We start from the raw sequence: 21,600 nt of genomic DNA on the forward strand, positions 1-21,600 counted from the left end.
CTGTTTTTGATTGGCTTTAGTTGATCGTGTGGTATGTTCTCGCAAACGCAGGATATCCGCATGTTTTGTATCCTACTCGTTTACCACCATTATACACGTGCTACGAACACTTTTCTAAGCCCTTCGAAACGAATCTTACCCACAGCCATCACAATCACATACACTTTCAACAAATCACTCGTACTTCAAACTTTGCAAGATTTTTTCTTTTAAATTTTACAGCATCGGTTCAACATTTGGACTTCTGGTGGCGCACAGTAGACTATTCGCAGACGTTCACGACTACACCCAACCTGTTGGGCAAACTCACGCACTGAAATGGTAACTCCGCAAACGAACTGCACGCACTACGACCCTAGCCGGAAATAAGACGGAGGTATCCTGCGTGTCGATACGAAAGCCAACCGTTTTCAACACAGTCCGTACTCCGGTTCCGAGCGCACGCTCCATGAGCACGATCCACCAAAAGGGCGCTCTACTTGTTGAAAACACGGCAACACGTGGCGTACTGAACACAAGTGCAATGTCCAACCGACCTGCCGCTGGAAGCTTGCTTACGCGCCTCTCTCGATCTCGCTTGCGCGCTCGTGCCTTCTCGTTCTCTCACACGTTATGCTCCACGACGTACAGGGGTGTCGTGGGGGTAGTTATTAAAAAAAAAAAGAAGTTTGAACGATAGAAAAGGATACAGGTTGATGTGCATTTTCATCCCTAATATAGTTGTGGAAAGGAAGGAAACGGTGAGTAGTTTTGAGTAATATTTTTTGTAGCATGAAACTTCATAGTGAAAACCCCTGCAGAGGAAGCTCAACAGGCTTTTAATGGAGAAGGGAAATATTTATTAATTTATTTAAAATTAGTTAAGACATTTTAATGGTGTATTGTCAATACGAAAACGAAAATAATTAATAATAAAAAAATTATTATTTTTAAACAAAACATCGCATTTCAAAAATCATTATTTTGGAAGCTTTTAGTTCGTTTATACCGACAGTTCTCTGACTAGTTTATGTAGTAATGGCACACTGGTATGGGTATGGATTCGAAACTCAGTGAAGAATAATGCAGACTCTCCTCCCTAGCTCCCTAGCTCCGACTCAATACGTTCACAGCGTACAGAACATATCTCTCCAAATATCTTAACTTGAGTATACGGGGCAACCGAAACCAACCCGGGGAAGATGGGTGATATGGCTAAATTGAGCGGAGGGGGATAACTAGCGTCTGTTGTTCATGTTCATGGGGTGGTTGGTTGTTCCTTCTGTCTTGGCTTCCTACGGGACTTAAAACAACTAGGAAGCGTTGGTCCTCCGAGGACTCCGAGAGTTGGGGGACATGCCTCGCAAACCATTCCCCAATATCATCGCAAGACTAGTGAAAGAATAATACAGTACTAAATTGATAATAATATGTATTGTTGTTTAGTAAGACGTGTAATAGTCTATACTTTCAATTGAAGCCTTATCCATGTGAACCTGATGATGAGGATATATCGATTTTAAGTCAAACTGCCATAGCAAAGGAATGTTTGCTCTTGTTCTAGTGTCATGTAATGTTCACTTACCCACGCAATAGTTTTGTGTAACTTCCATTGAAGTACTCTACTTTCACCCCTAATGGAGCTAGCCTTCCAGCTTGAGCTGATCTGGACCAACATTGTACAGTGAGGTATGTAGTAGTTGCTCTTAGTTACTTAGTCTCTTAGTAGCTCATTTGTTGTCCTGTTGTCCTAAATATATCATTCATCACCAAGAAGAACCACATTGGGGATAGGTATAAATGCATTGCAACTGACAACGTTGAAGCGTAGTTACCGTCTTTTGATTCAAAACTTAAGCTCGAAGCAACATTCTCTTCCACGGTACGCAACAGCAACCGTGTGTGGGGGGACCTTATCAAACGGTGCTATTATGAATTGCATGCAAAAACAATGGTCATCCTATCATTCGGGAGACAAACAGCTTCAGTAAGACACCATCTCCTTCGTGTGTTTTACCATCCATTAATGAGCACCATTAATTGTCCGCCTGTCCTACTGTTCTCACCTAAGCGAACCCATTTTTTGGGAACAACGAAGTGCTTTTGTGAGCATCTCTATCGCTCGACGGGGGGATGTGTCACCCATGGACCGATACAGGTTTGGCTGCACTATTGTTCGGTGTCGCGTGGGTATTCGAAATTTTCCGACAGCTGTTCTAACCGTTTACCCAAAAGCGCTTGTATTCATTGCGTGTCCTCGCAATGAATGGGTTCCCTTCACCCCCCACCCCTCGCATTCAACTTGGGAGTGATGGAGCAGCACGGAACGTTGGAAAATAGGGAACCGATATTCGGACTCGGGTTGATGCAAGATGTTGTGATGCTTCTGATACACATTGGTCGAAGTTATCCGCTGGAGTGGATATCTGAGTTTCTTTGGGGAGATTCTTGTTGGCGCAAAATCCCCCATTAGTTCCTGGGGGATAAAGGTTGTGAGCCCGGGAATGCGAGATCCCTGTTCGTTTCATTTTTGATTTGTCATTTGCGCTCTAACTAATATCGAAAGCCTCGCTCAGTACAAAGTTCATGCTAGAACCGGTTGGTCTGCGAAATGAGGTCCGGTACAGAATGTGGAAGAGTGAGATGGAATTTTAATTATGACAGATGTACTTAGCACTATCCCCCACCCTGTTCACTACCTGACGCGGAGTATGGTGGCCATTGTTACAGTTATAGCGCCAGGTCAGATCGAGCAAGATGGACGATCCTACAGATACGCAACAGCGCAAAAAAAAGCAACAAAAAACTAAGCCATAGTTACATCCAAGTGGCAACGTCGCCCCTTGATGACTGCACATGAAGGGAAAAACGCATCGTAACACTCACTGGTACCGATACAAGTTGCGGTGGGATTTGCCAGATCTTAGAAACACAGCAGCCTGCCCTCACGCTTCTTGACCGTCTCGCCATCGGTACCGTTTTGTGTCCACATTATACTAAATGAAGTCGGCTTAATTGTAGCTACAGGAAATGCCCGCACTTGACACTGCATGTTACCTGGGCGCCTCCCTCTCTCACCCCCCCCCCCCCCCCCCCCTTTTGACTTTGTGGCCGGTTTAGGAGCAGCATCGCGCGCGTATGTGAGAGTATATGTTCACACTAGTCACTAGTTAATAATCGATGCAAGATGACTACCGCTCAGGGCTGTCCAGGTGGCTGCAAGGGTGGCATTCGGTAGGTTGATTTGTTGAACGAAATGAAACGAAGGCGATAACATCATGTCTTCGTTTTGCTCGATCGCCTTGGAATGATAAATGTACCTTGCCTTCAGTAATTGCATCGAGATGATTTTTCTTTTACACAGTAACGAGAGTCTAATCCGTTCTAGTATTGCAGGCATAATAGGTTAAAACCGTGTTTGTGCGAGAGTTTCCGGCGAGGTAAATCTTTTTTCGCATACAAATATCTATGAAACTCTTAGTAGTATGAGGCGCCATATTTGTGTTTTAATTGGTTAGATGGTTAGGCTAAGCTGTCACTTTAAGCGGAACTGGTTTACTAAACATACCCATCGAACATGATTAATTGAGGAAATGATTAATTTTAATGTTACCAGCGGCAGAAGTTATAACCTCACTCGCGTGTGCTAATCGTCCAAGAGTACATTACGCGAGCGGCAATATGGCACATTGACCCTATAAACTTGATGAGTCTGTTGCTGCCTCAACGTAATAGCCTTGGATTTTTATTTTTGTTTCCCTCGTCGTGCGGAACTTTGGATAACCTCTGGGTGAAGCTTGTCGTGCCTGGGACGGTCGTGTGACCAGGAGACCGGAGTTCAAATCCCATCCGGACCCTTTCCCCCATAGTGAGGTATCACCATTCAACTACGAGGTATCATTAGGTCTAGTAAGCCATTTGATGGTCGGCGTGACCTAGTAGATCGTTAAGCCAAGAGGCAGAAGAAGATGAGATTGAGATTTTCTGGTGATATATTACGGAAAACCCAGATTAAGGAGACATTTTATCTTTAGTTTTTAATTTGAAATCCTCAGATACAACTCAGTTTTCCCTTTTTGGTCAAGTAAGTTAGTCCGTGCGTCAGGTTCCATGCCTTCCCTTACTCTAAATCGTCAGAGAGCATTGTAATAAAACCGCACTGACAAGAGAAGTGACATACTGTGCCAGCGCTGCATGACATTAAGACGCTCCGCTCAACTGGTTGGATTAATATTCGATTATCCGTCGACTCATTGTATCGCCACCTTGCCCATCATCGCACCGATAGGAAGCATTTACTAAAACTGCATTCTCGGACAGCCATTCTAAACCATTCCCCTGCGTGCTGCTTGACTTCGATCGTTCATCGGGTGGCATTGGATTGGCCGGGGTAATGCAGTGCGTGCATGTGTGTAGATACCTACAGCAACCATCTCCCTCGTTCGCATTCGGGGACCAGCAGCCTTGCCGGCTCACCAAAGTGTAGCATCAACACATAGCCGCTGGCATTGGTATCAATTAAACAATTTCTATTAGAACAATCCCACCGTCATTATCTCAGTTGATGGCGCTATTTAAGATCGTTGCAAAAAAAAAAAAATAGACATCTATGACAAGAAAGAAGGGTGGAATGGAAGACACGAGCTGTCTTTCTACACATATTTGCTTCCTCAAGTTGTGGAACAGGTTTTAAGTGGTTGCTACATTGCAGCACACCGCCCCGGATGCGTCCCAGGGCTTACAACCATCTCTCGGGGTGATCTTCAAACCATGCCTGGTCAATCGAACCTACAATTACAACAGCAAACCTCTGAAGAATGTTAAAGGCCCAGGTCTGGGCTTGCTCATAAACTTGCTCAAATCATTATTTTTGCAATCTAATGAGCGGCAGCATGCAGTGCACGTGCAGTTTATATTTCCTGTGTGCATAATGTACATTTACCGCTTGCGGCAGTCCTGTAACCGAGACGCTAGCGGTGCCGATCTTCACACAGCAGGTCGCAAATCAAATCACCTCCGGACCCGTCTCGCCTTATGACTATCCCCAAGCCCAAGTAACCGAGACGCTAGCGGTGCCGATCTTCACACAGCAGGTCGCAAATCAAATCACCTCCGGACCCGTCTCGCCTTATGACTATCCCCAAGCCCAAGTCTATTCCACTAAGTCTTCTTCTTTTTCTTGGCTAAACGACCTTCTAGCAGGTCACGCTAGGCATTGATTGGCTGACTAAACTTGCCGATACTACGTAGTCGGATAGTCAGTCCACACTACGGGAGAGCGCGGTCCAGATGGGATTTAAGCCCCGGGTCTACCGTGCGAAGACTGGCGTCGCTCACGTCTTCACGGCGTCTGTCCGTCGTATTCAGGGCACACTGATTATCGCATTGTGGGCACATCGTAGTGGCAGTAGTCTTCATTCGACAGCACTACGACGGTAACGCAGCATCGTGTCTCGTCCGGACCCTTGCTCCATACCAAGGACTTATTATCCAGCACGAGTAAATTAAAATCAAGGAAGTCTCAATATTTTTTTTTATTTTTTGTTTCGTAAAAACGGCCTGGCCGTATTGACTTATGAATACCACGTAGTCAGTCCTCACTACGGGAGGACGGTCCGGATAGGATTCAAACCCCGGTCCTGCCGTTTGAAGACCGGCGCCGCTGTCGCTTACACCACCGGGCCGATCCCAAGGAAGTCTCAATATTAGAGCAAGACCTCCGTAGGTTGTAAATCCCAACCACGAATAAGAAGAAAAGTATGAAGAGCATATTTCTTTGTTATAGCATATTTAGCGGCTCGGAGCCGCTCACTCTGTATACCTTTAAACCTCAAGGAAAACAGTCAATTTCCTCGCCTAATTTTTTATTCTGATTCCGAAGGAAAATCCAATTTCGAACCACCTTTCAGTTGGAGATATCTCCGACCGCTTCGGAATCGATTCCGACCAAGAGAGCATTTTGCCCATCACTAATCTAAGGCCAACGCCCGTACGAAGCCGTAATAGAATTCAAATCCGGGGTGGAAAGTTTAGCTATTTTTACATCCCTTTTCGAGTGCAAATCATACTCCAGTCAACTGCTCGTCGAGTAACGGTAGTGATGAGAAAGCTTCTAATTTTTTTTTAATGTAAGCTCAATAAACACATAAGTTCCATTCCGTACCTTTCCGAAAATAAAACTAGTTCCATTCCGTTCCACAAAAAATAAATCTTTCCCATCACTAGGTAACGGACAAACTGCTCGCGCGCGTGTGCTTCTCCGCACGGCTCGAAAGCACCAATCAAAGCTAACTGCTCGAAAATATGCTTTCTCGCACTGCTTTAACCCGTCCGTTTCGATTATTCGTGCATTGTTTGTGAACTACGGATAAACGAATCGTATTGTGCTTCGTCTTGTTCTTCGTGCATTCGGTACGCCGTCCAGCTTGGATTGATCGTAGAAGACGCGTTTGATTCCGAAACGGTGTAAATTCCTCACCGTTTTTTCTGGAACGCACCGCGCGCTTGTGTGTCTTGTAATTGTGTGCCTTACAGTACGGGGTGGGAAAATTGTGTGTTTGCGCGTATAGGAAATTGTTTTATCGGAAGAAGTTTTAGGGTCGAATGATCAAGTCCGAAGCACCGATCAACTCCCAGCAAAGAACGGCACGGAAAGCAACCTTTACCTGTACCAACCGAGCCTTAGTTTGTGTAAAGTATATTACACCTCCGTCCATCGATCAAGCATTCCAGCGTCCAGCAATCAATTTTATTCTTCGGTCAGCATTGGCGTAGATATGTCCTAGGTGCAACCTTGCTAGAGAGATGGTTTATTGGCGATGCGCCCGTTTTACGTAGCATAATGCCATGCCCCTGGTGCTGAGAACAATCTTGTGATTCATATGTACGTGCATCATCGCGGCTAAGAAGGTCGGTGCGAGTGTCAGTGTGTACGTGCACGCGCCTCTAGCGACGCGTTCAGTTTTTGTTTTACTGGTAAAGTGTGTTGCTGTGTAAGTGTAGTTTTGCATCCGTTCTGCCTGTATGTCCGCTCGGTGTGCAACCATGAAATATGTATATTTTATTTAGTGTAGAATTTATGTGAAGAATTTTTGACCCGTAAAACGTATTAGACAATACCGTCAAACATCGTTGGTTTGGGAAGGAATTATAGCGTCGTAGTGAATGCTGTTGGCTGACTTTTGTTGGTGTGGTGGTACACGGTGGTTGGTAGCGAGCGATGCTGCTGCTGCATTCCTACCGCATTGAGGTATGACCATCCAGCACCGTACGGCAGGTGGATGACGGCGTGGCTGTGTTGCAATCTATGGTGCCAACGACGCTCTGCGGTAAAGAACGCCACACACACACCCCAGCACTACCGCCGGCATGGCATCGAATCCCACCAGCAGCATCGGTGCGCGGTGGCGAACCAACGGCCAGCAACCAGTTAGAATCGTAGACAAAGATAAGCGACAGCTCCATACTACCAGCAAGCGGCCCTTACTATTCCGAACCAGCGGCGGCGGCACGGCCATGCACAGCGACAGCCCGGAGGAAACGCATCGATCACGGAGACGGCGGCGAGGCCGCCGACGACAACCGTTATGGTGCAACGGTCGATCGACAACGGTGACAATGCTGATGCACTTGCTGATGATGCTGTTCTGGTTTCTGGCCGATCCACCGACCGGGACTGTGACCGGTTTCAGCGTGCTGCCAGGTAAGGCGTGTTGCTGCAACAAAACAGCTTCCCACAGAATCTTGCTTCCCATGGCGCCTTTGTTGGGGCGGGCAAGGTGGCTTCTTTACCACGTTTTCTAATCACTTGGCTGCATATGTCCTGGAACTGGGAAATTATTCACTATTGTTTAAGCGCTACCCGTGTGCGGAAGGGGAAGACTATAGTATTTTGGCCGTTCTGGACTGCGGGAAAAGGGTCAACGTGTTTTTTAAAGGGCTAAAGAAGATCGTCGGACCTTTCCCACTGTAGCAAGGAATGACTAACCGGCGGTCAATAAATCTAGTAAGCGTTTTTCTGGCCGGCATGATCCAGGAGGTTTTTCAACACTAGAACTCGGTCGGAACATTCAATCGGTCCCAAGAACATTTAAACTACAATCATCTCGATGCTGATGCATGATATTCTACCGCATCCCGTCATTTTGACTGGATTTGATGCTTTGTCGATCAACAGCGTATTAAAAAGATGGAAAAATGTGTTTATTATAACTTTTATTCCACGATATAATGGGAATCTAATCGGGGGTGGCCCGGTGGTGTAGGCGACAGCGGCGTCCATCTTCCGAGGCATGGCAGGACTCGAAGTTCAAATCCCACCCGTGGTGTGAGGAATAACTCGACCTAAGTTTATCATCAAGTCTAGAAAGCCTAGGCGTGACCTGTAGTGGGTCGTTAAGCCAAGAAGAGCCCCTAGAGCTTCGATCATATTGCTGTGAACGCTGTGAATCTATGAGGTAACTGTTGGGATTTTAAGCAATTTTTTTTTTACTGATTAACCGTTAAAAGATGTTCCTTCTGTTATAGGAAATATAGCAGAGCCTATTAATCCCATGCCTGCATGATATATACATCTTGTAATCTCTGGCTATAAGATCTGGATCTCTGGCGCTCTTATGTAAAATGACGGAGGCCGCGAAAAAGGTAGTCTGTCTAGTCTAGTCTAAATGGGTTAGAGTACCCAGGTCCTGCCGTCAAAGGCCAAAATACCAGGGTAATAATGACCGTCCAATCCATACGTAAGGCTGACTATTCAACTATCAGACTGTTGGAACCATCAAGTCAAGGAAGCCAGAAATTGCTGTTCAATAATTCTTCAGGTTGCTCTAGTTGCTTCCACTGCTGAAAGAAGATATTAACAATCTAGAACAAATTCTTTCGACGCTATCCGAAATCTGTTTCCCCTCCACCAGGCAGCCTAATCTAATTAGTCATCTGACGAAAAAAAAAAAAAGAAATCCCTCCTGCACGTGTTTAATGTAGTTTGTTTACAATTCGGAGCAACTCTCTGAAGTCATGATTGACTCAGTTCGGCGTACAACATTTATTATGATCACTAGTCATACGACTGGGGTGGTCCGGGTGACTCAAGTGTTACCGGCGCCCGTCTTCCACCCGTTGGAAGACAAGCATCAAAACCCCGCCAACGGGGACCGTCTTGTCGTACGCTTGTGTGCTCTACCGGCAAAAGCCTTGGAAGCCAGAAATCGCAGGACGAAACCTCTGGAAATGGAAAAGGGAAAGACAGAGGGAAATGTTTGTTTGTTCAGTTTCCATTCGTGGAGTGACCTGACCGACTGATCAAAATAGATTTCCTCATAAAAATGCTGGAATATGGTGCTATTTATAGCAATAGCTCAACACTTGCCTTTTTTTCCGGTACATAAGTCTTCTTCAGTTATTTTCTTTTTATTTGCTGCACACGTCCCTGCATAGCACGAACGATCGATTTTATTAGCAGAATGTGTCATTATAGTTTAATTATTTATTTGAATTCTAATCCCTTCTGTTGAGCGGCTTAGACCGATGCACGTAAGACGCGTAACGTCTTGCCAAGTAATTAATCCAGCCAAGGAAGCCTTAAAAACAGACGCACTTCAACACGCCCATGTTTATCTAGTCTATTTATGCGTGTGTGTTTTTCTTTCCTTTCTTCCCCTATATTTTCCATGGAAAATCGAGCATTTTCATTACACTGCTCGTGCATTTTCAAAAAAGCAAACCGGTGTTTATTGCACCGAAACCAAACAAATCAACAATTCTCCCGGACGACTTCCAACGAGAATATCCAACCCCCCAGTAATAGTGAGGCGTTCGGAAAAATAATTTTCGGGGAAGCCGAAGAAAGCGCATTATAAAGACAGCTTTTTTTTTGAATCCCTTTTTGCTTTGGTGCCAAATGCAGTAAAGCAATAAACATGGAAGCATAATTCTGTACACAGCCACAGAGCCACAGCGCCCTCCCGGTACCCATACCATTGCGATTCGGTCGGTCCGGGGTTGTAGCGGGGTTTGCATTTCCAGCAGCAAAAAAAAAAAAGAGGTGGTGAAAGAAATGGTTTCGTATTGCTCATAGCGCGAAGCATAAGAAGAAGAATAAGAGGAAGATTCTTTTTTTTTTCACCAGCACCAGCAGCATTCTTAAGATGCACCACAGCACTCTCATGAATCGCGTGTACGTGCGTGTACGTACCCCAGCACCGTTGTTTGTGTGTTGGTGCTGGAATGTTGGATTTAAATCGTTTCCATGTGTGATGTTTTGTTGCGCTGGCTGAACCACACAGCATTAAAGAATGATGGGGTTTTTTTTTTTTTTTTTTGGTTGGGAGAAGAAGAGACCTTATAAAGAAGCAATATAATTAGAAGAGAAGGCAAAAGAAAAGCGAAAAACAAGGGTAAGCAAACCTGTTCAATGTTGCTATGCTTGTGGCTGTGTTTTTCCTCCCTGCTCCGTGTCTGTGTTATGTTTGTAAGCAGACACACAGAAGTAGAAGAAAAGTATGGAAAGAAAAACACTGCGCATAAGAAGAGCGGGGGAGGATGTGAATTACGTTACGCGTTCTCTTCTCACATGCTGGACACATGCAACCCAATCCCATACATCTGCACGCTTGTGTGTTTCACAACGGAAGACGGCACCAACGCTTTACAGTACGAAGAAGCGTTACGCGATCGTTTATATAGCCTAACCCCGCGCACACATGGGGGGGGGGGGGGGGATGCTATTGATTTTTGGCTAAATCTTTCGCTTATCCGGCGCTGGAAGCGATAGGTTGGACTTGGTATGCTGCAAAAGCTAGGCGAGCGGTTCGGGGCGCCGTTGTCTGCCAAATCTAATATTCCATCCACGACATTCGGCATCAGTTTTGGTTTGCTACTAGCATGGCTCCTGTATCTAGGTGGACGGCCCTAAGGAGAATGTTAAAAAAAAGATAAAACCCCAGAATATTGGCTGTTTTACTCGAGCTTGCGTACGAAAAATCCTTTCTATTTTGGAGACTCCTTGGTGCACTAGGAGTAGAAAAAATCTAACTACATCCGGCTTTACTTAAGTTGATACCTCAGATACCAATATGACAAAGAATATGAAACCTGAAAAATAATGTTCACCGACAGCGCTTGGAGCAATTTTGCACGAGCGCTAGTTAGAGAAATCCTGTCTGTTTGGAGATTCTTTGGAGGGAAAAAATCCAAAAGTCCAAAAAAAAAATGTCAACGACTGGGCCGCTGGAGTCCTGGCTCCAGATATAGATCGTCCTAAGAGAGTCCCTATAGAGTCCTGGCAGTACTAGAAGAAAAATGTGAGCACTCGGACTAATTTTGTATACACAGTAGTACACAGCTTCATGCTTATGGACAGGTGTTTTGTGTGGAGATGTTTCCCTCAGGCTGTGGTATGACTCGGTTAGCACCTACAGAATCCTTCCGTGTATCTCAACTTTCCTGCAGATGTTTCCTGCTTTCCTGCAGCAGGTGAAGACTGTAAAGCAATTGTAGGGTCTAATGATATCATAATACCTAAAGCTTAGTTTTTGTTAGTAGGAAAACTGTAGGAAAACGATCCTATCCCAACATCCACTCCGCTTGGGGCAAAATTCGCCTTTGAAAGCGTCAAACGCGGGAGACTCTGACATGACCTATAGAATATAGACCACAAGTTTTCCTCCTGCAAATCTCTGGCGATGGCCCTCCTTGTAGCGCCAGTTCACAAGCAGGCAAAGAATCTCTTATCTATGGGATCGTGGCAGATTCCCACCCATCTTTCACCATACGTGTGATGTGGGTCAGTGAGCTTAATAGTGGCACCCTGGATATGCTACCATTTTCTAAGAAAACAAGCTACATCATGAAGATCGCAGTGGTCGGTGATTCGCCGCGATCCGATCCAGTAATATCAGGAAGGAAATCTTGTAGTCAACATTCAACATCATAATGCTGCACTCTAGCTAATCTCCCCGCTTGTACATATGACCTAGATAATGAAAACATTCCAATCATAAAACATTGTTTAGATTGACTCCGTTGAACAGACATTATATTGTCCTTGCGCTTATTAATAATATTTACCTCCTATATAAATTCCATCTTTTGCGATCATGCATACTACCCTCGCCTTTCATTCCTCCGTCGTACTTTTAATGGCATAATCTTTTCTTGCATTACGAGTCACATTCATCCAACTCAATCATCCGTTTCAGACACTCAACTGCAAGCACCGCGATTTACCACTCAACCGTCCTCATCGGGCTCGATCGTGAGCGAAGGTCGAACGAAGATTCTTCAATGTCATGCGTTAGGTAAGCACAAGAAAGCAATCGCTCGGTGGAGAGAGGATGAAAACTATTTTTCTGACAATAAAACAATTCAATAAACAATAATTTAATTCACATTACCCTTTGCGCGTTGCTGCAGGTTATCCACAACCAACCTATCGCTGGATCAAGGATGGCATCCCGGTAGGAAACTTTAGCAATAGCCAGTATTTGAAAATACTGAACATTACACGTGACGATGCTGGTTCGTACCAGTGCGAAGCAGCGAACAAGGCCGGGACCATTTTTAGCGAGAAAATCGATGTCGTCGTTGCTTGTAAGCATAGGATGAGCTGCTTTGCGTGGGCTTATGGGCAGTATGGATTAATTAAATTACCTTTTTACCTTTCCTTTCTTCCCCGCTTTTTTATCGCTATAGATATGGGAATGTTTGTCGATTTGTCGGAAAAGATCGTATCGGTTATGTCGGGCTATCCGGCAATACTGAACCTTTCGTACATTGAATCGGTCCCCGCACCCTCGGTAACATGGCAAACGGATGAAGGGCCGCTCGAGTATAATATTAAGTACGCACAGACATCCAGCAATCAGCTAATTATCCTTAGCGCAGACGAGGGTGACATTCGTGCGTACCGGGCACGTGCCTTTAACACACAAATCGGCCGGGAGGAAAGTACCGGCTTCATACGGTTAAACGTTACCGGCAATCCGTACACCGAGATCGCACCGGAAATCATCGTTCACCCGCAAAGCATGAAGGTGGTGCGTGGCGCACAAACCGTCGAGCTGGAGTGTATTGCCAATGCGCGCCCACTGCACGAGCTGGAAACGATCTGGTTGAAGGATGGCATCGCGATTGAAAATACCGGCATCCACTACACGCAGACGGATCCGTGGAATCGTACAATAACGCTACTCCACGTGAACCTGACGCACACGGGCGAGTACACGTGTCAGGTGCAGATGCGCACCGGCGGACATCCGACCGTATCGTCGATGGCGGAGGTGATTGTACAGGAACCGCCCACGTTCGTGACACCGTTGCGTACGGAAACGCTCGGCGAGTACGGTTCGCGTACGGTGCTGGCGTGTGATGTGATCGGTGAGCCGTTGCCGAAAATAACCTGGTACAAAAATGCGCAACCGATCGAGCAGTCCGCTGGCCGGTACACGGTGCAGGACGATAATTCGCTGGAGATCTATCGGCTGGGGATGGATGACACGGCCATGTTTCAGTGTCTTGCATCGAACGAGGCGGGCGAAAAGTCCGCATACACATGGCTAAAAGTGAAAAGTATGTTGAGCTTTACTGGGAGGGCATGTGTAGCGTATCGCGGTTGATAATTAATTATATTTTTACTCTTCAGCCTACACCCCAATTATGGAGCTAGCACCTTCCAATCAGACGGTGCTCGATGGAAAGGATGCCACAATGAACTGCCGAGCGATTGGAGCACCTACACCCAGCATACATTGGATTTACAATGGTAGCTTTATTATTGCAATTATTACGGTTCTTCAACCTTCTGATAAACGAATGCAACCTGCATTTACCCTTGCTATCGTTTACAATTTTTGTAATCCAATGTCTCTTCTCCTTCAGATACTTATCCCATTGAAGCGTCGGCCCGAATGCAAATCCTCGATTCGGGCGATTTACTATTATCAAACGTTCGTGAGGCGGATAGTGGTCTTTACTCGTGCATACGGGAGAACGAAGCTGGTCGCATCACTGGAGCCGGATATTTAACCGTGCTGGGTATGTTTTACACACAGTAATAAAATTTTTAATTGTATATTTAATTTATTTTAATATAAATTATTCCACTTCAGTTCGTACACAAATTATTCGCCCACCGGCAGATACAACTGTACTGCTGGGCCATTCAGCCGCACTGGAATGTGGTGTGTCAAGCGATCCTACCGTGCCGTACAACATCGATTGGTATCGCGAGCCGAAGTAAGTATTCCACTATTATAAGGAAAAAATCCTTAAAATAACTAAAATATCATCAAACAATTACAGCCGATTACCCATCAAGAACAGCCAGCGTATCGGAGTTAAAGGAGACGGTACGCTCGAAATTACCGAAGTACGTCCATCGGACGTTGGTCAGTATTCCTGCATCGTGACATCTCCCGGTGGTAACGAAACACGATCGGCGAGACTTAGCGTCATCGAGCTACCATTTGCACCGTCGAACGTGAAAGCCGTCCGGCTAAGCTCCTCGCAAAACCGTGCCATCAATGTGTCCTGGACGCCCGGCTTCGATGGGAACAGTAAAATCATCAAGTTCATCGTACAACGGCGCGAGGTACCGGAGCTCGGCCCACTGCCCGATCCGCTGCTAAACTGGGTAACGGAGGCAGCCAATGTGTCCGCCCAAGCGAAGTGGATCCTGTTGACGAACTTAAAGGCGGCCACCGCGTACCAGTTCCGAATCAGTGCGGTTAATCGTGTGGGTGAAGGTTCACCGTCCGAGCCGAGCGATGTTGTGAAGTTGCCGCAAGAAGGTATGTGATTTTATACACATTATTTTGTCTGCCGCATGGGCCACACAAATGGCCCATATTTTTATTATCTAAGGGATGTTAGGAAAAAAAATTAGGGAACATTTGAAGGTCGTCCGCGTTTGAACATTTAAATTTGGGATGTTTTACGAACTATTTCGATTGACTTTAGGCGATTTTTTTTTCGATTACCAATATTAGTTTCTTCTTTGTTGCTCTGTACATTTTACTAATTTTTTTTCTGTCGTTTAAATATAAACACTCAACAGCCCCGTCAGGTCCACCGGTCGGATTCGTTGGTTCGGCACGTTCGTCAACTGAAATCATTATACAATGGCAGCCCCCGCTCGAGGAGCACCGTAACGGTCAAATCCATGGTTACATTATTCGCTACCGGCTGTTTGGCTACAGAGGCAGCCCGTGGAACTATCGCAACATTACCAACGAGGCGCAGCGCAACTATCTCATCCAGGAGCTCATCACGTGGAAGGACTACATCATCCAGATTGCCGCGTACAACAATATGGGTGTCGGTGTGTACACCGATGGTGCAAAAATCAAAACAAAGGAAGGTGTGCCGGAAGCGCCACCGACCAACGTACGCGTGGAGCCGCTCAACTCGACCGCCATTCGTATCTGGTGGACACCGCCCAACCCGCAGCAGATAAATGGAATCAATCAGGGCTATAAGTTGCAAGCGTGGCGATACGAAAAGCCACCGCTACAATCACCGGCGGCGGTAGGAGCTAGTGCGGGAGGGTTGATAGCCGTCGGGACGGGTGATGATGAGGGTGAGTTAATCGAGACGGAAATGAAGGTGCTAACCGTACCGCCGAATTTGCTCGACCCGTTGGCGGAACAGAGCGAAGTGTTGGGAGGGTTGGAGAAATATACGGCGTACAATATTACCGTGCTGTGCTTTACCGATCCCGGTGATGGGGAGCGTAGTGTGCCTGTGCCGGTGCAAACGCTTGAGGATGTACCGGATGAGGTGAGTGGTTTGCAGTTTAGTGGAATTTCCGACCGAGAGGTTAGTGTTGCGTGGGATCCGCCGCGACGTACGAATGGTGTGCTGACCGGATATCAGGTGCGTTACTACGTGAAGGATCATCCGGAAGCGGTACGGTCGGTTAATTTAACGGCCGATCAAACGAGACTTAAAGTGACGCATCTTACGGCGACCACGCATTACACGTTTGAGGTAAACGGTTGGACGGTTGTTGGCGCTGGTCCACCAAAGGTCGCCACCATACAGTCGGGCATTGAGCCGGTCCTGCCACACCCACCGTACCAGCTGGCGCTTTCGAACATTGAAGCGTTCTCGGTGGTGATACAGTTTACGCCCGGGTTTGATGGTAATTCGTCCATCACTAGTTGGATCGTTGAGGCACAAACCGCACGCAATCTTACCTGGTTTGTCGTGCACGAACTGCACGATCCGGACGCATCGACGGTGACTGTGCTGGGGTTGATGCCCTTCACCACGTACCGGCTGCGCATTACGGCGTGTAACGTCGTCGGCCGATCGGAACCGTCGGAACCGACGAAAGATTTTCAAACGATTCAAGCACGCCCTAAACATCCACCCTTTAACGTGACGGTACGGGCGATGAGTGCAACAGAGTTACGGGTCCGCTGGATACCGTTGCAGCAAACGGAATGGTTCGGTAATCCGCGCGGTTACAATATTACGTATCGCATCACGCACGATAACGCTGGATCGGTTGGGAATGATGAGGAAGGAGTAGCATCAGCTGATGGCAACGGGATATCAGTACCCGGTGGTGGTTTGGAAGCAGTCGGCACCTGGAAACGTCGTAGCGTGCTGATCGAAGATCCGACCGCAAACTCACACGTGCTGGACGGGTTGGAAGAGTGGTCCGTGTACGAAATAGCGATGACGGCCGTTAACGAGGTCGGCGAATCGAGCGACAGTCCGCACGCGTTTGAACGTACACGCGAAGCCGTCCCAACGATGGGACCGGCCGTAGTCGATGCGAACGCTACCTCCTCCACCACGATAGTGGTGCGCTGGACGGAGGTGCCTAAGGTACATCGCAATGGTCAGGTGGAGGGCTACCGTGTGTACTACGGCTCAGTAGCAGGACGTACCCCAGTGCTGCACAAAACGATTGCCAACAATTACACCTTCACCACGACACTAACGGAGCTGAAGAAGTATGTCCAGTACGACATACAGGTGCTTGCGTATACACGGCTCGGGGACGGTGTCCTCAGTACTCCACCGGTACGCATACAAACGTTCGAGGACACACCGGGCGCACCATCGAACGTCTCCTTCCCGGACGTATCGTTCAGCATGGCACGCATCATATGGGACGTACCGGAAGAACCGAACGGTGAAATTCTAGCCTACCGAGTAACGTACCTTCTGAACGGTTCACAAAACCTTAACTTTACCCAAGAGTTCCCACCATCCGATCGAACGTTTCGCGCAACGCAACTTCTCGCCGAACGGTACTACCTGTTCAGTGTGACCGCCCAAACACGTCTTGGCTGGGGCAAAACAGCGGCTGCACTCGTGTACACAACCAACAATCGGCAAATCCCGCAACCACCATCGGCACCACAAATTTCCCGCTCCCAGGTACAATCTGAACAGATCACCTTCAGCTGGACACCGGGTCGTGATGGGTTTGCACCACTTCGCTACTACTCCGTCCAGTTGCGAGAAAATGAAGGCTCCTGGACGCTCATACCGAAGCGTGTCGATCCGTCCGTCACGTCCTACACAGCGACCGGTTTGAAACCTCACACATACTACCAATTTCGCATACAAGCCACCAACGATCTCGGACCGTCTAGTTACAGCAAAGAAAGCGTCCAAATTCGAACTCTACCTGCCGCACCGTCGGAACCGATAACGGGACTGAAGGTAGTCCCCATTACTACCACGAGTGTGCGTGTCCAGTGGATCGCTTTACGTGCCACCGCATGGAACGGGGATGCTGAAACGGGCGGCTATCGCATACTCTACCAACCGCTGTCCGATTTTCCCTCCACCCTACAAAGCACACCGAAGATGGATGTGTTGGGCGTGCAGGAAGTGTCGGCCGTGCTGACGGATCTCGCCCAAGATCGTAACTACGAAATCATTCTCCAACCGTTCAACTCGCAAGGTTCCGGACCACCTTCGCCACCGGTTGCGGTGTACGTTGGTGAAGCGGTACCGATTGGTGAACCGCTCAACATCGAAGGTGAAGCCATCTCATCGACCGAGGTACATTTGCGCTGGAATCCACCGCAGCAAAACACACAAAATGGAGAGTTGCTAGGGTACAAAATATTTTACCTCGTAACCGATTCACCTGCGCAAGATTTCGATCCCGAACCAATCACGACAGGCAACGGAATTAATAGTGTCAATGGTGCACGGCGTAACAAAACACCGGAGGAAGAGATTGAAGTTGTACCGGCGTCTTACACCACGCACAATCTTGTCTTTCTCGATAAGTACACCGAGTATCGGATACAGATATTGGCATTCAATCCGGCTGGCGATGGGCCCCGGTCGGCACCGATCACGGTTAAGACGCTGCCGGGACATCCGGGACCGCCGACGAATTTACTCTTTACCGACATCACCATGAACAGTTTGATGGTCAGCTGGGATGTGCCGCGGAAACCGAACGGGCTTATACTTGGGTACATCGTTGCGTACGAAACGACGGAAGATAATGAAAGTAAGTATGGATGCACTTTTTTTCTACGTTTACATTAGTAAAATAAGAAGAGAGATTCAAGTTTGTTCATTTAAAATAGACTGTTGCTAGATGAGGAGTTGATTGCCAATTAAATAAGACCACCTGCTATCGCACATTAGAAAAAAATGAGACTTTTAAGGCAAGTCGGCCCTCACGAGGTGGCTCTTTGCAGGATTCCGCTTTTTAGCTTCGAAATTCCACTAATTGTTTAAACCTTCATTCTTGCCCCATTTGCAGAGTTTAGCAAACAGGTGAAACAAAAGGTAACCGGCACTAGCCTGATCGTGCAAAACCTAGAGGAAGAAGTAACGTACACCTTTACGGTGCGTGCGCAAACCATCGACTATGGGCCGGCCGTCATCGGCAACGTGACGACCGGACCGCAGGACGGTTCGCCCGGATCACCGCGCGAACTAATGATCTCAAAGTCACAGGCAAGCGTACAGATGCACTGGATCAACGGACAGTCGGGCAAAGGTCCCATCATGGGCTATTACATCGAAACGAAAAAACGCGGTAAGTTGCATACTACAGCCAACTCTCTTTCGGCCAGAAATGTTTTTCAAACTTAACTTTTCATCCCCTTTTTTGTTGGATAGACGATCTGCGTTGGGAAACGGTAGCGCGCACAACGAACGGACCGATACAGGAGTTTACTGTTAGCTTTCAAAATCTGTTACCCTCGACCGCGTACAAATTTCGCGTCATCTCCTACAACCGGTACGGCATCAGCTGTCCCGTCTATTCCGACGATGCGGTGCTAACGCCTTCGAAGCTTTACCTGGAGTACGGCTACCTTCAACTGAAACCGTTTTATCGGCAAACGTGGTTCATGGTTGCACTGGCGGCCACCTCCATCGTGATCGTCATTATGGTTATTGCCGTGCTTTGTGTGAAGAGCAAAAGCTACAAGTACAAACGTGAGTAGAATAAGTGCATCATTTATAATTTTTACAATTTATTTTCTGCTGAAATGTTTGAAAATGATAGAAAATTAATTTAGAAAAAGCCAAGTCAAGAGTCATATTATAATGTAAGCTATTATATCCCATATTAATCTCCTCATTTATTTTCGGCTTTCTTTGTCCCTCTTCAAACGCCCATTAAAGAGGAGGTCCAAAAAACGTTGGAAGAATCCATCGCAATGTCCATCGATGAACGGCAAGAGCTGGCACTGGAGCTTTATCGAACACGCCACGGAGCATCGGCCAATGGTGGGATGAACGGGGTCAACAGTGGCACGGGCACCATGATCCACAGCACACTCGGCCGCCGTACCGGTACAATACTCGGCCGAAAGGGTGGCGGTGGACCGGGTTCGAGTACGGCGGCAGCAGCTGCGGCTGCGGCCGCTTCGTTAGGCAAATCACCGCCCCGACCATCGCCCGCCTCAGTCGCGTATCACAGCGACGAGGAAAGTTTAAAATGTTACGACGAAAATCCGGACGATAGCAGCGTTACGGAGAAACCGTCCGAGGTCAGCTCCAGTGATTCGCAGGTAAGTGTGCCGTTTGCATTTTTGCTGGCAAACATTGCTCTAACCCGTTCGTGGGAAATTTCTTCCGCAGGCATCGGAAAGTGAAAACGAAAGTGTCCGGTCGGATCCGCACTCGTTTGTGAATCATTACGTCAACAACGACCTTTTGCGGCAATCGTGGAAACGCCAGAAACCGGTACGAAACTACTCGAGCTATACTGACTCTGATCCGGAAGGGTCGGCCGTGATGAGCCTGAACGGTGGGCAAATCATTATGAACAATATGGCCCGCTCGAGAGCACCACTGCCTGGCTTTAGTTCCTTTGTGTGAGGAGTCGTACGGTTGATCTTAAATACTGGCAAGAATCGTATCAGCATATCGGAAATTGAAACGCAAACTGCCAATACTGCTCACATATCAATCGGAATTCTTCCCACGCCGCAGAAGAAATAGAGCGACACAAAAAGAAAGGGAGAGAAAGAGCGTATGTGTGTGTGTGAATACAGAGCTTAGAAGATTAGAGTAAATGATCTGTTTGAAGGAATCGTTTTAACTACATTACTATACTCGTATGGATGCGATAGATCCCGCCAACCTTCGAACAGGATACTTATTTTTGTGAAGTTTTACACGGTAGCATATTAGCAATTGGCAACCACAAACAGATAGTATGTTTATGAAAATCGTAGCATTTAACCAGATAAAAATGTATGTGTAAGTGAACGATTGTTTAGCGATCTAAGGGACGCCGCCGGAATAGAAATTTTATAGTAAAACTTTTTTTTTATTATTTTACCGATCCATTGAGACTTGATTTTAAGCGATAGGAGCAGACTTCTTTCTTTACTTTTAACGTAAGACTGGCCCGTGCGCCAAGGCAAAAGCTACTTACATTTACACACGGAAATGAATTATGTGATAATCGAACTGTTTAAGAAAGTAGTAATAGTAGTAGTAAAAAAATACTGAAATTCAACGTGGGTGTGTGCGGCGCACACTTCGTTCGTGGCTTTTTTTGTTAGGTATTCCGTATTCCGTCCCATCACACGCAACACATATAACGTCCCACGTGTGGTGCGCTGGAGTGACAAATTACTCAAAATCAGATCTATGGTTTATTATACTTTGTCCAATAGTTTTTCTTTATGTTTTTTTAATCCTTCTACATTTTACGTGAATATTTTCAACCTAAGAAAACAGCCATTTTCGTAAATAAAATATACAAATGTACTCCTGTGGAGCGTGCATTAACGCCCCTCTCTGTATGTAATTGACGTATTTCGCTTGCTTACAAGACGCTTTAATAATTGCCTGATATTGGTCCAAGATTTAGGGTCAAGAAAGATTTCTCCAGCACCAATCAACGCCATCACTCCATCTGTGCACGTGAACGACCTAAAACGAACTTTACTGGCTGCTCCAATCGGAGGGTTTTTGCCCGCCTGTTCGGTTCTTTGGTAAGCTTCCGCTACACAGAAGAGTTTCAAATGAATATTGAGCATATGCCAACATTTTCCAGGTGGTATTCAACATCCCCCTGTGGGCGGAGTAGGCCAAGGGGGGGCTTGGAACGGCTAGAGAACCCCTTTAGTCTTAGAAAGATTAGCTTCGAAGTTGTAGCTTGCTAAAGCTATC

The 21,600-nt window shown here is 46.8% G+C and overlaps 1 protein-coding gene across 1 annotated transcript; it reads left to right on the forward strand.

Annotated features, from left to right (window-relative positions):
* Positions 1-3,166: 3,166 nt before the first annotated feature.
* On the forward strand, positions 3,167-20,295 carry LOC126562686 (protein sidekick). The gene is made up of 14 exons (XM_050219253.1): positions 3,167-3,213; positions 7,335-7,681; positions 12,177-12,275; positions 12,391-12,567; positions 12,670-13,545; positions 13,619-13,738; positions 13,855-14,010; positions 14,085-14,211; positions 14,278-14,765; positions 15,032-18,466; positions 18,725-19,003; positions 19,087-19,407; positions 19,597-19,985; positions 20,056-20,295. Exons 1-14 carry the CDS (start codon positions 3,167-3,169, stop codon positions 20,293-20,295), a joined length of 7,101 nt encoding a protein of 2,366 aa, XP_050075210.1.
* Positions 20,296-21,600: the final 1,305 nt, after the last annotated feature.

This window comes from Anopheles maculipalpis, chromosome X, assembly GCF_943734695.1.
Source record: "Anopheles maculipalpis chromosome X, idAnoMacuDA_375_x, whole genome shotgun sequence".
NCBI classification, from domain to species: domain Eukaryota; kingdom Metazoa; phylum Arthropoda; class Insecta; order Diptera; family Culicidae; genus Anopheles; species Anopheles maculipalpis.